General features: G+C 43.2%; 1 protein-coding gene across 1 annotated transcript; it reads left to right on the top strand.

The window, feature by feature from the left end:
- The first annotated feature begins 15,705 nt into the window (after positions 1 to 15,705).
- Positions 15,706 to 16,743, top strand: LOC105516157 (40S ribosomal protein SA-like). The gene has a single exon (XM_011948245.1). The coding sequence runs from the start codon at positions 15,782 to 15,784 to the stop codon at positions 16,667 to 16,669; it is 888 nt and encodes a 295-aa protein (XP_011803635.1). The 5' UTR covers positions 15,706 to 15,781; the 3' UTR covers positions 16,670 to 16,743.
- Positions 16,744 to 17,378: the final 635 nt, after the last annotated feature.

Genomic DNA, 17,378 nt, shown 5'->3' with positions numbered 1-17,378 from the left:
CGCCTGTAGTCCCAGCTACTGGGGAGGCTGAGGCAGGAGAATGGCATAAACCCAGGAGGCGGAGCTTGCAGTGAGCGGAGATCTGGCCACTGCACTCCAGTCTCAAAGTGAGACTCCGTCTCAAAAAAAAAAAAAGAAACCAGGGTTGCTGGTGGCGTACACACGCTGCCATACTAGCCCTAAATTGTCTACCTTGAACTTCCTGTTGCATGAGACAAATACATTCCTTAATTGTTTGTTCCACTGTCAGTGGGATTTTCTGTTATTTTCAGGCAACACAGTTTTAACTAAATAGATGTAAAACGGATGTAAGACCAGTTGCAAATCAAATAGTGAGGGCCTTGAATACCAAGCCACTGGTCTGTGGAGTGTCGTATATACCACAAATGATAAGCTTGAAAAAAATAAACAGTAGACAAGTGGAATCTGAGGACACTGTTATTAAGATTATTTTTCATTGTTTGTTTTTGTTTATTGCAAATAGCTGGGATGGTCAATATAGTCCCTAAAGTCAGCGGCCAATCAAAACCTTCAGAAATACTTGAGTTTGTGACTATTAAATTTTTTTAATTCCAGCATTAACTGAGCACCGATTGTGGGCTAGTTTCCAGAGTAAAATGAACATTTTATGTCACTACTCTTAAAATGCAAAAGGTTGACATCTGTTCCCATTCTGAAATATCTTTCTCTGTTGGCTCCTGAATTTCCTGAAATGCGTGATTACAGCAGAGTAAAACAGATTTTTCAATTATTATATTCCTGATTTGAAAAGTTTAACCAGGTTTACATACTCAGGAAGTCAATGTTTGTATACCCTACCAAGATTCAGCTCAGAGAAAAGCATCACCCACAAAGTTCAAAGCTGATAAACAGCAGAAATCAGGCATCTCATAACCTAACCATCTAACTCAAACTGCAACATCTGCTGAAGAGTCTAGAGGAATTTCCTGGAGAATGAGCTTATCAACAACCTCTCTGAACACTCCTTTTCTTCTTACTTCCCAAATACACCACAGTTAACGCTCAGGAGCAAGAATTAACAAAAAAATCTTTTTTTTTTTTTTTGAGACTGGATCTTGCTCTGTCTCCCAGGTTGGAGTGCAGCGGCATGATCACAGCTCATTTCAGCATCCATCTTCCAGGCTCAAGGGATCCTCCCACCTCAGCCTTCTGAATAGCTGGGACACTACAGGTGTGCACCTCAATGCCTGGCTGATTTTATTTTTATTCTTAGTAGAGACTAGGTCTTGTTATGTTGCCCGGGCTTGTCTCAAACTCCTGAGCTCAATGCTACCAGCCTTGGTCTCCTGAAGTGTTGGGATTACAGGTGTTAACCACCACCCCCAGCCAAAGAAAAGAATTTCAAGGAGAAGGAAATATCATGCCCACTGCTACCCTAGTGCCACATCCCATGGCTAAAGGGCATAGTCTGCTGTCCAACATACGCAACACCATAAAGTGATGTAGACAGCCATTCGTGCATGCCTTGAGTCTACCGCGTTGCCTCCAGATGATCCTTGCAAATTTCAGAGTGAGTGTGGCATGCAGTTGAGGACATACACTCAGAATAGAATTGCCTTGGTCTCAATTCCAGCTCTACAATTTATTAGCCGTTTGACCTTGAGGATAATAACAATGTCAACCTCACAGGGTTGTAAAGATTAAATAAATTAGCACGTGTATGATGTTTGGAAAAGTCCCCAATACATAGTAAATATTTCAAAATATGAGAAGATTAAAGTGGAGCAGTTCTAGGGAAGCTTGGGATAGAGCCCAGAGCTTTGTCTGTTGGGATTTTCCCCCTTGTCCCTCTCCAAGAGGCCCAGCCCCAAAGTTTACTCCTGTCTTAGAAAAGTCTCTCACTTAAGTTAACCAGATATTAGGGAGACTCTGTGGGTGGAGAGGGATGATGACTGCTTAAGTCTCTGCTATGTTTTTATTTTTGTGAGTTCCCTCGACCAATATTCTGTATTTTTCTACTCCAATCCCCGATCCTAGTTTAGAAGATCCTAGTTTAGAAGTGATTGTAGCTTTTTCCACTTTCCAACCTAAATTAGTATCATTTAATGTTCTTTAAATAGTTCAGAACTATGGTGATAAAAAGGAAAAAGAAAGCATTTCAATAATGCTACATTTCACGATTAAAATTCAACATGCACACACTTGTCTTTATTTAAAACCTCTTCCACAGTATATCTAAAATCTGTGACAGCTTTTCCTGCTCAGTGTTTAAAAACAGTTTTATCTCCCTTTGAAAGAAAAGCTTCCCTAAGGACCAGCTATTCACTGCCAATGTCAAAACAGGTGAAATATGGAAATAGCTCTCACCAGCAACATGTTTTCTCAACATATGTTTGCTACACAGCAAAGTGTAGCAAAAAAAAAAGAAGGATTGAAAATAAAAAAACCTGGACTTTGCAGACTATTGTTTCCTCTATGATTTGTTATGCAACTTTGGATAAGAAACTTTCTCTCTCTGAAACTCAGTTTTTCTATTTTAAAATAAGGGGCTTAAATCAGAATGATGGTCTTTTCTTACTCCTTATTTCTTGCCTTCCTCCCTCCCTTCCCTACCTCCCTTTCCCTTCTTCTTTCTTTCCTTTTCTTCCTCATATTCCTCCTTCTCTCCTCCTCTTCCTCCTGCTTCTTTTCCTGTCTTTCTTCCCTTTTTCTTTTTTTCAATAATAGAGAACCCTCCCTCCCCAAAATGAGCTCCCATCCAGTTGGCCAGCATATTGCACATGAAGATGGAGCCTTCTTTAGAAGGTGCTCCTCACTGGTCTCCTCCTCGCCGTCAGGCGTGCACCTGGCAGCTAACTGGCTCCCTATATCTCCTTAGGACCCAGTTTGGAAAAAAAGAAAAAGAAAAGAAAAGAAAAATCACCGAATTACAGGATGAGAAATCATGCCAATAGTGCAATGCACGTGCACTTTGGAATAACACAGGCTTCAGTCCCAATCCTTGTTCACGTCTGCCCTTACCAGGGTATGATTGAAGAGTAACTTGACACGAATTACACCTTGAGCCCTCATTTGTTCATCTTTAAAATGGGAATAAAAACATCCACAGAATAATACTGTGAGGATTAAAGAGTATTTTAAAGCATGAGTTAAATTCCTAGTTTGTAGGTAAGGGCTCAATAAATATTAACCTGTTTATTACCAGGAAGACCAAATGTCCCCCCCAGGACAGCCCTTATTTGCAGTCCTGGCATAATTATTTATTGCATACCCCTTAACTCTCAAAAGGTTTTGGTTTGGGCAATAAATTATATGACTATTTATTACTATCTTCTTCTATTTTTTTATCTGTAGAGATAAATCTTGCTACGTTGCCCAGGCTGGTCTTGAACTCCTGACCTCAAGGGATCCTCCCACCTCAGCCTCTCAGAGTGCTGGGATTACAGGCATGCGCCAATACACCTGGCCACCATCTTCTTATCTTCCCTCTCCAGCTTTGGTTCTAGGGCTTCCAAAACACGCAGGAGTCAGTTGGTTATGTCTTAGAATTCCACAAGAGGCTACAGGTAACCTAATGTCAAGGCACTAAGAATGTGGTTAGTACCACTGCACGCAGCTCACAGGCAGAGGAAACATATACTTCACCAAGGGAGAGGTGCCCTCAACCCAATAACTAGCAAGTTCCATGGGCATACCCATTTGGAGTCACAGGGGACAAAAGTCCTGAAGAAAGCTAGCTCGCCAGAAAAGCCAGCATTTGCTTATGTTAGAGGGCACGAGTTTAGGGGAAGCAGTCCCTCACTCACTTTATGTCTCCCTCCATCTGATGTTTTCTCTCCTTCTGAACACAAGCACACACAATTCACTCACACGGTTGGGAAAGAAAGCACTTGCATTGTAAATTCAGAGCTGAGAGTAAAAGAGCACAGATCTTAAGATGTATTTGGACACAGTGAAATGTGTGTGTGTGAGTGGGTAGTGTGTGTGTGTGTGTGTGTATGCTTTGTGGTTATCATCAAGCAAATCCATTACAAGCCAACAAACATTTGCAAACTTTTTTTAGCCTTCCTGACTGTGTCCTCAAACCATTGACTTATTTGTGGAACTCACTAGTATCCTCATTAGAGAGAAGCACTTCAAAACTGCTTTAGGCTTCTCCATCAGCCTTGAGAACAAGAGAGTAAACACAGCATCACTTATCACTTTGGCAAGCTCAACAAACAGCATTTCAGGGTGTTAACAGCCCTTAATAAGGACTCTCACTGGTGTTAAACAAACAGCATTAAGTTGAGAGAAGCAATCAGCAGCCTGATCTCAGTATTGACTGATCATTATCAGGCTTGGCCTCAGCTGGCTTGGTGTGGTGCATGCCTGCCCCAGCACACTCTGATGAGAGCTGGTGTTACTGGCCACCTGGGAAATGGAGGCTTTATTATTTAAACACTCAGCTGAAACTTGCGGTTGTCAACAGACCTTTGCGTCACTTTCAAATGCCAGAGGTCATCTTGGAAATGGAATTTGAAGATTTAAATATTGGGATGTCTGGAATATTTTCATGACTTACTGCATCAGTGGGGCAGAAGTTTCAGAAAAATCCATGACCCTTAGTGACTGTACCTGGGAATTTGTCTCATTGGGAGGGAGGAAAAGGGTGTATGATCATGGGAAAGACAAGTAGTATTTTAAAGGCTTACAGGCAAATAACTATGTCATTTTAGAGTTGGATCTACTTTCAAAGCTGGGCTACCACTAGCTCTGTTTTAAATAACCTGGAGTTTAAACATTTGATGATTTAAACTGTCCACGTTCCCCTTTCCCCACAACTAATGAAACCCCCCTCACTTTTCCCAATTTCACCCACAAAACCACTCACCTCTCTAGGAAGTTTTCTCCTCACTCCACCTTCCCCAAACTCCAGAAGAAAATTGTATTTTATCCTCTAAACTTCCATAATGCAAACATCAGCTGGGTAAGAGTCACTGAGATGCTTGTAAAAATGCAGGTGCCTCTAATCCAAAGACTGGAAGTCCTGGCTCCATATTTCAATCGCTTTGGGACAATTGAAAAACAAAACAAAACAAAAAACATAAAAGCTCTCCAGGTGAATCCTATATTCCCACAGCGTTGAGAACAACTCCTCCTCCCCAAAGAGATTCTCATTCTGTTTACCTGGGGTAGGACTGCAGAATTTTAATTATTTATTTATTTATTTTTTTGGAGACAGAGTCTCACTCTGTTGCCCAGGCTGGAGTGCAGTGGTATGATCTCTGCTCACTGCAACCTCCACCTCCCAGGTTCAAGAGATTCTCGTGCCTCAGCCTCCTGAGTAGCTGAGACTACAGGCATGAGCCACCGTGGCTGGCTAATTTTTGTATTTGTAGTAGAGATGGGGTTTCACCATGTTGGCCAGGCTGGTCTCCAACTCCTGACCTCAAATGATCTGCCTGCCTTGGCCTTCCAAAGTGCTGGGATTACAGGTGTGAACCACTGTGCCTGGCTGAGAATTTTGGAGCAGAGATACTCAGTCCACATTTGAGCAACGCTGCCATGCCCTTTGGGTGCTAAATGGGGCCTGATAGCTATCACATTAACACTGCTTTATAAGGAGCATGCATTCCCGAAACTGGGGGTCCTTTAGTCTTCTAACCATTACTATGCCTTTTGCATACATAAGATCAGAGGTTAAAGCTCAGGTATAGATTAATTGATCTACTTCATAAAAAAGATTGCTGAATATGTGGGAATGGGGGAGGGAAGTGGATACTGGGATGGAAGAAACTGAGGCCAGCAAGGCTGAGGAAAAGGGAAAGCAGGAAACTCATGACTCTAGCACATGACCATGTCCCAGAATCAACCTTGAATGATGAAAATGTTGCAGAGGAATGTTGTAAATTGTTTGCTAAGGTGTGCAAAGCAATCTCCTTCCTCCATGTCCCTTTAGAACTCAAGTAAAGAGAGGTGCTGGAAGCCTTTCCTACATTGGCAAGGGTGGGAAAAGGGAGGAGGGTCTGAAGAAGCAGAACAAGGCGATGAGGGACGGCTCACATCTGGCTCACATGTGTGGGCTTTGTCTTCTAACACAGCCTGTTACACAAAACAGGTGTTTGACAAGTATTTGTGAAACAAATAAAATAGCTACTAGGAAAAAAGCTCACAAGGAAGACTGTGGTTCTTACCACTGCGAAGGACTGACAGGGATCAAAACAGAAATATCCTTATCAGTTTGCAAAGGCAAATCCTGACCTTCACAACCTCAAGCTAGCACAATGTGCAAATGTTTGCCAAGAAAGAGCTGGCAAGTTTATAGCTTGTAGAGTCAAAGAACTATCCGTGTGACATAAGGTAGGCTTTGGGTGTTTGGCTGTTACTGCTTTGGAAAAGTTTGGAGGGAAAAAAATAAAGGGGGGCGGTTCAGAATACTGGCAGAACAGTTCCCATGTGCCCTTCGATACTGATGTGCACAGCATTGGTCTTAAAGCAACTGGAGCCGGAGACTTCCACATGACACCCAGCTGGCGGAGTGAAATTGTGCCCTGAGTTCCATGTCTTTTAAGACAAAGTCACAGACTTTGCCTGGGGGTCCTACTTATAATTCAGATTCACACAGCTCAACAGCAACTTTTCTGCAAGTTATTTTACTTTGATTGGAAGCTATACGTATTTCTAAGCCAACAGAATTATCTTTAATGACTTTAGAAACAAATTGACTCGGACTAGGACTGACTCATAGGGAGACCTAGGGAGGAGTCAGGAGCAAATACCTCTTTCTCTAAGGTTCTTGAGGTAGATACTGCTTTATTTTTGTCTGCCCAGCATCCTTAATGCCATTGGAGAACCGCTGGTCTCCAGTCTGTGTCTTTCCAGCAGAGCTGCCAGTCTCCACATCTACCGACATCCCCTTCCTCAGAACAGAGTTGGTCATGTGACTCCAGATTAGCCAATCTCAGTGCTCTATGCCTCTAGCAACAGTGATTGGTCCAGGTGTAGTTGTGTAATCTAAGCAAGGCCAATCAAAATCTTCCCTGGATTGATAACTGGGTATTGGGAATTAATAAGCTGGAAAACATGTGAACCTGGAGCTGTGGGTGGCCACAGCCTGTCTACAGGATACAGCCAATACCCACAGGGACTGTGAACTAAGGGGTGAAGAGAAGCTGGGCCCTGATGTCACCGTTGGAATCCCTGAATCCAGCTGTACCTAAAGTTGGTCTTGCTGAGTACATAAAATGTTATTTATTTGTTTAGGTTAATTTTAAGTTGAGTTTTATTACTAATGACTGAAAATGTTGTAATGAATACACTGTGTTTATATTTCAGTAACCTTCATGTAGCAAAATGGGACAATAACTGCAATTACTTATTGAATGCCCATTTGGAGTTAAGGCCTGTACTAAGACATTGACAGCATCTCTCATGTAAACATTCCACTGAACAAATGAAGTCACCTGAGACTCAGAGAGGTTGCTTGACTTTGACAAAAATCACGGAGCTAATCAAAGGAGGACTGGGGATCCTAATCTAAAATTTAAGTTTACATTGACTCCACTCTCTGCTTCCAAAGGAAGAGTGTATAGGGAGCAACACTGCTTTTGTGTTAATTAACAAGATGTCAACACTTCCCTCCGAAGCTTAGGGCCACAGAATGACTTTTGTCCTACACAAGGCTCCAAGCTTCCAAACCGGGCTCCTGAGGTTGGCAGAACCCAGCTCAAAACTCTGGCAGCAACAAAGCCTCCCTAGGGGTTGTTTGGCCCGCCTGTGCTACATGCCAGGGAATCAGTGGAGACATGCTCTGCAACTAACACTCATGGGCCTGAAAGCTGGAGGAAACACAAACACTAAGGCAGTGCATTTCATCCAGGACCTGCCACTTTCTTGGTCCATGGTGAGCTCATTCAAGCTGAAGTGGGGAAGTCAAGGCGCAGGATGGCTGTGATATATCAGCAACAGGAGTGGAACATTTCCAAGACTGTCTCTGCACCCATTCTTTACTAACTTTGCTCATCCTCCTACACCCTCTCCCGCAGTTCCCTTGGAAGTAGCAGGGGAGTAACATCCTACATTCCCAAACCCCATTAATGAAAATGTCCTTTATTTGAATGTAAACTCCCATTCTAATTGTAAAAAAAATGCATGATTTTTCTGATTAAAATCCCCTTGCCAAGTTTTGAAAAATGCATGGATGTAGCCCTGCACTACCATTGTCTAAGTGACATGGGCAAGTCACATGGTCGCCAGCTGGTGTCTGCTACAGAACTGACTGTTTGCTTGTTGGTGGGGAGAAATCCTCACAGAGTTGGTCACAGGATTTTTCAGTGGTGATTATTTTTGAGTGAGAGAATTGAAAAAACACTTTGACTTTTTGAGTTTTTTTCTACTCACAATAAGGAAGGTAGGAGTACTGGGAGTCCTCCCAATAAGTATTTCACCGACATAGAAAAGCATGAAGGAGGCCAGGTGTGGTGGCTCACACCTGTAATCCCAGCACTTTGGGAGGCTGAGGAGGGTGAATCACCTGAGGTTGGGAGTTCGAGACCAGCCTAACCAACATGGTGAAACCCCAACTCTACTAAAAATACAAAAATTAGCTGGGCATGGTGGCAGGCACCTGTAATATCAGCTACTTGGGAGGCTGAGGCAGGAGAATCGCTTGAACCAGGAGGTGGAGGTTGTAGTGAGCCAAGATCATGTCATTGCACTACAGCCCGGGTGACAGAGTGAGACTCCATCTCAAAAAAAAAAAAAAAAACAAGGAAAAAAAAGAGAAAAGCATCAAGGGTAATGATTTTCAATCTTTCATATATGCTGTGAATCACCTAGGGATCTTGTTAAAATGCAGATTCTCTGGTCCAGTTGGTCCGAGGTTGGGCCTGGGAATCAGTATTTCTAGTAAGCTCCCAGTGATGCTGATGCTTCTGGCTTAGGAATTATGTTTTGAGTAGCAGGATTTGAGGACATAGGAAGTTCACAGTAGCTGAGCACAATAGCCTGCACCTGTAGTCCCAGCTGCTGGGAAGGCTGTGGTGGAAGGATCACTTGAGCCCAGGAGTTTTGGGCTGTAGTGTGCAGGGCCGATGGGGTGCCCACACTAAGTTCAGCATCAATACAGTGACCTCCTGGGAGTGGGGCATCACAGGTTGCCCAAGGAGGGGCAAATGGGCCCAGGGCAGAAATGAATCAGGTCAAAACTCCCATGCTGATCAGTAGTGGGATCACACCTGTAAATAGCCACTGCCCTCCAGCCTACGCCACATAATAGCATAGCCCTGTCTCTAAAATGAATAACAATAATAGTAATAATAAAAGGAAGCTCACAGTAAATGCTTGCTAAGGAATTAGCAATAGATAAATTGCTCAATGAACATACAAACGAATAAAATAGGGGAGGGCACCCAGCTGGTGTCTGCTACAGCTGTAGCAAGATGAAAACGCTATTATCCAAGGCTAGACTGAGGTTAGAGACTATGCTTCCAGCCTCCTATATTTGACATTTCTTCCTCCAACTGTTCCTTTTGATTTTGTTATCTCTGTCTCCTCAGTGTCAGGGCAATGAGAAGATCAAAGTCACTATATGTGGTGTACTCCCTGAGCCTCAATATCCATATCTGTAAAATGGGAATAATACTGTCTATCGTGCAGTTGTTGCAAAACTAAATGGCTCATAAGAGGAATTTAAGAAATGGTTGCTATTATTTTCAAATTAATTAACTTGAAGAGACAACAGATGCCTCTCCTCCACGTCGAAGGAACAGAGGAAAAACTATTAGTTATATATCTATGTGCTATGTGCCTGAATAAATTGTTTTATAAATTGTTTTGCTTGTAAAGCCTTTTGAAGTCCATAGTGTTATGTCAGTTTCACAGTTGGGGAAACTGAGCCTTAGAAAGAATAAGAGACTTTTTCATCCAAGGTCACAAGGCTGAGTAAGTGGCGGGGACCAGTTGTGTCTGATTCCAAAACCACACTCTTTCCCCATATCCTGCCTCTCCTCCATGCCCTAGTAGTGGGCAGCCTGCCCCTTTGAATACAGTCGTCCACAGTCAAAGGCTCTGGGTATTAGCTGTTAAGGCTCCAGTTCCGACCCATGTCCAGGGCTCATTCCTTGGCTGTGAAGCAGACAGCCTGTTTACATGACACAGGTCTGGGATGGCAAAGTACTCAGTGCCTGTTTGTCTGCTTTTGCCTTCTCCCCTATTCAGACCTTTGGTGAGTCAGTTATGGTCAAATTCAGGGACAGTTTGTGCCGAGCTCAGTCCAACTTATGGGGAAGGTGTCTTAAGCCCTGAAGTTCACTGGGTGAAAGTGTCAAAGTAGACAGACAGATGACCCCTCACCTCCTTGCAGAAGGGAGGTGTTTGTTGAGCAAAGCATTCAAGAGCATCTTCTTCAAGTCCCAAACAGGCCTGAATCACCAGCCCCATTTTCCAACCACAGATGTTTTCTCACTCATAGCCAGGTTCCAAGTGGGACAGGATCTGCTGGATTGAGCTCTAGAAGAGACAGAGAGGAAAGAAATGTGAATCTGACATGTTGTTTTCACCACTATAAACCCAGCTCCCTGGCCCATATCCCAGTCCTGCCTCAGAATTCCCCCTCCTACGGTAGAGACAGCTAACTGCTTCCCTTCCATAGTGTAGAACTGTCACTGGGAAGTAGCTGCCATGTCAGTGATTATATTTCCCAGCACCTCTTGCTTCTTGTGGGTGGTCATGTGACCACTTTACAACAATGAGCAGAAGTGATGTGTCTCACTTCTGGTCCAAGGCATCCCTTCTCCATCCTGTCTTTTCACATCTTAGGTAAGAAAGAAGCCACAGGAAGAAGGAGGCAGGGTTTCTGACTCACCATGTGAAAGGTTTTCTGGCAACCAGGAACATCCACATCAACAGCTTGGTGAGTGAAAAATAGTGTTTTATTACTTTAAGGTCACTGAAACTTTTGGATTTGTTCATTAGAGCAGCTAACCTTGCTCTCATTAGTATACCCAGGATAGAGACAGCAGCATGGATGCTGATTGGACTCTCGGCACTGGGTGCAATGCACTGTGCTCAGAACTTCATCACCATCATCTCACAGAACCTTCATATAATTTTGGCAGGTAATCAACCTCCCCAGTTTAAACTATAGAAACCTTGGCTCCAGAATGTTAAATTATTTGTTCCAGATCACATGGTTAGGAAGTGACAAACATAAGAGTGAAACAAATCTCTGTCTGACAACAGTTGCAGAAAGTTCTCCCTTTTACACCCCAGACTGAGTGACAGAGTGAGACCCTGTCTGAAAAAAAGGTAAGGAAGGAAGGGAGGAAGGAGAGAGAGAGAGAGAGAGAGGAAGAGAGGAAGAGAGAAAGGAAGGGAAGGGAAGGGAAGGGAAGGGAAGAGAAGGGAAGGAAGGGAAAGAGGAAAGAAGACTGCCTAAAACTTCTCACCCAGGTGTGGTACAGATCCCAAAGAAGTAGCAGCAGGTTTGGTGGAAGCATGTTTAGAGTAGTCAATGTCTTATTAAAGTGTGTCTTAAACTTGATGTTGGCAAGTCATAGTGAAATAGAGTTCCAATAAATTTCCCAACTGGGTGACTCAAAACTATTGAAGTTAAATTTGCAAAGGTGGTCACATTGCAAGATGTGAATTATGCTGTACTTAGATCCAGCTCACCGAGAACAACTTTAGAGGGCACCTATGACACTGGTGACAACCTTGTACTCAAGTGGAAACATAGTGAGCTTAGAGCAAGAAGCCAGGGGTCTGAGACCTAACTCCATGGCTTGCTGACCTCGTTACATGTAACTGAGACACAATGGTTATGTGTCAAGACACAACATCTCAGAGATGCAGCACCCTGGTTTCTGAATGGGGATGGAGTAGAATGGGGAGGTGCTTCTCTGTCTTTCTCCCAATGTTGTCAAATTTCCTTGTCTTTTTCATCTTTATGTTCAGGCCTCAGCCTCTTTTTAATTTTTTTTTTTTTTTTTTTTTTTACTTTAAGTTCTGGGATACATGTGCTAAACATGCAGGTTTGTTACCTAGGTATACATGTGCCATGGTGGTTTACTGCATCTATCAACCAGTCATCTAGGTTTTAAGCTCTGCTTGCATTAGTTATTTGTTCTAATGTTCCCCCTCCTCTTTCCCCCAACTTCCTTACAGGCCCCAGTGTGTGATGTTCCCCTTCCTGTGTCCATGTGTTCTCATTGTTCAGCTCCCATTTATGAGTGAGAATATGCGGTGTTTGGTTTCCTGTTCCTGTGTTAGTTTGCTGGACCTCAGTATCTTATACCTGAACTATTGCAACAGACCCTGGGAGTAGGGACAGTGTGGTACCAGAGCCACATACTCCTCCTCATTATATCCAGTGAGATCACACTCCTATTGAAACCCAAGAGTTCCCTTCTTTTCTCAGGATAAATCCAAGCTCTTCAAATTACCATTCAGAGTATTCTGTGATACAACCTTGACCTTCATTTCTGTTGGATATACCTTGACTCCAAATCTTCACCCTATACTGGATCCCAAGGGCAAGTCCCACATTTCCCGTGTACCTTCCTGACATTTCCTGACTTTAACTCCTCCAATGTGCTCTTATCCTAATCATTATAAATTCAAACTCTACTCACCTTTCAAGGCTGATGTTGGTACAACCATTTCTAGAAAGCCTGATGTCCACAACTAGGATTTCCATTTCTCTCCTAAGAGCTCAGGCAGCAGGTCTCACTGGATTCTGATCCCTTTGAAACTTGTTCATTATTTGATCCCATTTCTTATCTCCTCTCCTAGCTCCTTAGGAAAAATGACTCCACCTTCTTCATCTTTTTATATTGTCCAGCACCTATAATTATTCTTGGGGCAAACTCGGTCTTTGGTAAGTTTACTAAGTTAACTCAAAATCATGAGTCAAGGAAAGACTCAGACAAGGCAGTTGATAAAAGGAAGTGTTAGAGGAAGCCACGCTATAGTAACAAGTAAACCCTGACATTAATGACTTAACACAATAAAATGTTACCTCTTACTCTCCTCACAGTCTTTCATGAGCTAGCAGCTGTGCTTAGCAGAGCTCTTCCAGTCAGTGACACAGGGATCCAGTCTCCTTCCATTCATTGAGGGAAGCACTCTGCCATTCCAAGTCCTTTGCTTGTAGCTGTACAGATAAGGTTGAGAAATTTTGGAAGACTGCACATGATATTTCATGGCCAGGTTGGAATTGTTGTATGTTCTTACTACTTGAAGTGTTGTCCATAAAACCAGCAGCACTGGTATTAACTAAGAGGTTATTGAAATGCAGAATCATGGGCCTCACCCAAGACCTACTGAATCAGAATCTGCATTTCAACAAGATCCCTGAGTGATGGGATGACTCATTATACACATTATAGCGTGAGAACCACTAATGGACACCATTTCTGTGCACATTCCATTGGCAAGAACTTCAACGCAAGCCCCAACCTAACTGCAAAGAAAGCTGGCAAATTTATCCCACCCTAATACCTAGAAAGAGGACAAAAGTTTTGCCTGCCATAGACTGCCACAGGCAGCATTTAAAATGGAACAAATCCAGTTCCACTTCCAAGTCAAGCAAGTCATACAACTCTAAACCTCATCTCCCTGCTATGCAGTATCAGGGAGGATAGAGTGTCTATGCTGGCTGAATAAGGGACAGGCTGTTTCAAGATGGTGGACTGCAGCAGAAGGCAGGGACTTTCAGTATGTATGCAAAGAGATGGAAGCCTGGTGAACAGGGATATTAAACAACCTGTTAGCCAACAAAGTTGAAAGAACATTTAAACCATGTGCTTTGAAGAAAAGAGCTCCCCACTGCTCCCACCAATATTCATCCAACCAAGACACAGGCCTTAAGGAGACACAGAAGCAAAGCCAGACCAATACACTGCTAATTTTCTGGGAAGTTTTTACCTGTTTGATCCAACTGTTTTCACTATTTCCAGTGGTCATTGTTCCTGGTTCTCATTAGTTGAAATTTATTTTCATTATTCTGTGACTATATTTTTTTTCCAGAACACAAGGATTTGAGGTTCACATACTTTCATCTTTTTCTTTATGATTGGTTAATTAACCAGCACTGAGTGAGGGAGTGGGGAGTAAGGAATAGAGGAAACTTTTAAAAATCCCTTTTCATGTAAATGTATAGGCCACTTAACAAGGAACTTGGAGGTTCTTGGTAATATTTGTACTTGATGGTGTTTTACTTGGAAAATAGTCTTACGCCAGCTCTGATCTTAAGTTTTAAAGCATTTCAATAAAATAAAAAGAGAACGCATTATATTTCATAATACAAATTAGCTTCATCTTGCATGTGCCAGGCATGGAAAAGAACAACCCCGAAGCAATCAAAATTTCCCCATTAGTACTGACCATCTAGCTTTTATAGCAGACCATCACTTCTCCAAATAATGTTGCATGTTTGTTTTCAAACCACAGGGAAATAAATGATTTATAAACTCAATAAGAAAAGAAAGTGAATCTATAAAAACTACATATCCTGGAAAGAATTTCTAATGCCGAGTGTAAATTGGCACTTCATGTCTATTCGTATGATTCAAAATTAGGTGTCAATGTGGTGTTATATAATTCACTTGTGAGCTGCATGGGTGAATGGGTAGTGTACATGTGTATGCCATCAGTCATGGGATAATTTCTGCGTTGTTAAAGGATCATACATCTTTTCTCTTTCTATTGCTGTCATCTGAGGCTAGGCCACCACTCTTAAAGAACTGACTCTTTCCTCCACTGGCTTCAACAACCGGGGTGATGACTTCTAAACTTTCTCTCCAGAATCTACCTTACTCCTGAGCTCCTTACTTACATAACCAATTCAGTGTTGGACAGCTCTGTTTCCAGAGGACCTCAAATTGTGCATGTGATAAAAGTAACCGTCTGTCTTCTCCGAAAACCTTTCATTCTTTCTTGTAGTATTTCCTAAGAATGTAGGAATTCAAGTATTTGCTGAGGGAGGTGAAGATTCATTCTTTCTTTTCCTCATTTTCATTTCCACAGAATTAATAGAACCCTTTATATACATTTATGTTTACCACATCCCACTCCCCAAAAAAACTTGAAGTAGCTATTTAAAAAATCTGCAATACAACACAATGAAAATAGTCTTAGAAAGTAATGGGAATGGCAAAATTAAGTTAGAATAGTTGCGTGAAGTCAGAGGAAGACTGATTCTCAGCAAGGTAGAGCAGGAAGTTGGGACACAAATTAACTTGAGTTTTCCACAGTAGGAAACACTTATCAGGGATGTGTGATTCATAATGTCTGTCAGATTAAAGGAAATTCCAGCTGCTCAAGAGGAGCATGATTTTATTACAGAACAAAAGCAGTGCCAGCAGAAGTGCGAAGTATGGACTTTCGTACAAGATGACCTGGGTCAAATGAACCTCCTCGGCTGCATGTCTTGTCTATTTAGCAATAAGATGGCCAGGCACGGTGGTTCACGCCTGTAATCCCAGCACTTTGGGAGGCCGAGGCAGGTGGATCACGAGGTCAGGAGATTGAGACCATCCTGACAAACACGGTGAAACCCCATTTCTACTAAAAATACAAAAAATTGGCCAGGCGTGGTGGCAGGCACCTGTAGTCCCAGCTACTTGAGAGGCTGAGGCAGGAGAATGGCATGAACCTGGGAGGCGGAACTTGCAGTGAGCCGAGATCGCGCCACTGCACTCCAGCCTGAGCGACAGAGCCAGACTTTGTCTAAAAAAAAAAAAAAAAGCTTTCCCCGCTACAGAGGGGTCCATACGGCGTTGTTCTGGATTGCTCTCATTTCAGATTCCCGTCGTAACTTAAAGGGAAACTTTTCACAATGTCCGGAGCCCTTGATGTCCTGCAAATGAAGGAGGAAGATGTCCTTAAGTTCCTTGCAGCAGGAACCCACTTAGGTGGCACCAATCTTGACTTCCAGATGGAACAGTACATCTATAAAAGGAAAAGTGATGGCATCTACATCATAAATCTGAAGAGGACCTGGGAGAAGCTTCTGCTGGCGGCCCGTGCCATTGTTGCCATTGAAAACCCTGCTGATGTCAGTGTTATATCCTCCAGGAATACTGGCCAGAGGGCCGTGCTGAAGTTTGCTGCTGCCACGGGAGCCACTCCAATTGCTGGCCGCTTCACTCCTGGAACCTTCACTAACCAGATCCAGGCAGCCTTCCGGGAGCCACGGCTTCTTGTGGTTACTGACCCCAGGGCTGACCACCAGCCTCTTACGGAGGCATCTTATGTTAACCTACCTACCATTGCTCTGTGTAACACAGATTCTCCTCTGCGCTATGTGGACATTGCCATCCCATGCAACAACAAGGGAGCTCACTCAGTGGGTCTGATGTGGTGGATGCTGGCTCGGGAAGTTCTGCGCATGCGTGGCACTATTTCCCGTGAACACCGGTGGGAGGTCATGCCTGATCTCTACTTCTACAGAGATTCTGAAGAGATTGAAAAAGAAGAGCAGGCTGCGGCTGAAAAGGCAGTGACCAAGGAGGAATTTCAGGGTGAATGGACTGCTCCAGCTCCTGAGTTCACTGCTACTCAGTCTGAGGTTGCAGACTGGTCTGAAGGTGTACAGGTGCCCTCTGTGCCTATTCAGCAGTTCCCTACTGAAGACTGGAGTGCTCAGCCTGCCACGGAAGACTGGTCTGCAGCTCCCACTGCTCAGGCCACTGAATGGGTAGGAGCAACCACTGAATGGTCTTAAGCTGTTCTTGCACGGCCTCTTAAGCAACATGGAAAAATGGTTGATGGAAAATAAACATCAGTTTCTTAAAAAAATAATAATAATAATAATTGTCAATGGACTTAGGTAAACACCTTAATAACTTTTTTTTTTTTTTTGAGACAGGATCTTACTCTGTCACCCAGACTGAAGTGTAGTGACACCATCTTGGCTCATTGCAACCTCTGCCTCCCAAGCTCAAGCAATCCTCCCATTTCAGCCTCCAGAGTAGCTGAGCTGGGACTACAAGAATATGCCACCATGCCCGGCTAATTTTTGTATTTTTTTGTAGATACGGGGGTCTCACTATGTTGCCCAGGCTGATCTTGAACTCCTAAGCTCAAGTGATCCTCCCGCCTCAACCTCCCAAAGTACAAATATTTCAGGCGTAAGCCACCATGCCAGCCCTTAGTGAATATCTTAGTTAACATTCCCTTGACGACTACCTGGAAAAGAGTGGAGGTGGGCAAAGAACTACCTTACTTCCACGGTCTCTCCTACTTCTCTGAGTATGCAATTCTAGTGAGCATCCTAAAATGAAATGTCAATCAAATATAAAGCACATTTACTGAATAAGGGTCCTCTGTGGTCTGACTCCTATCTCATCTCCTGCCGTATAACCTCCACACCATCCACACTTGTTATTTTCACTACTTAGTCTTGGCTGTTCCCCCTACAAAGCACACTCTTA

This window comes from Colobus angolensis, unplaced genomic scaffold (genome assembly GCF_000951035.1).
Source record: "Colobus angolensis palliatus isolate OR3802 unplaced genomic scaffold, Cang.pa_1.0 Scaffold276, whole genome shotgun sequence".
NCBI classification, from domain to species: Eukaryota; Metazoa; Chordata; class Mammalia; order Primates; family Cercopithecidae; genus Colobus; species Colobus angolensis.
Note: the sequence above shows the minus strand (reverse complement) of the source record. Positions and strands in the feature narration are given on the sequence as shown.

Excerpts from the sequence above, each read along its gene's own strand:
- LOC105516157 (XM_011948245.1), top strand. The coding sequence starts at position 15,782 with ATGTCCGGAGCCCTTGATGTCCTGCAAATGAAGGAGGAAGATGTCCTT.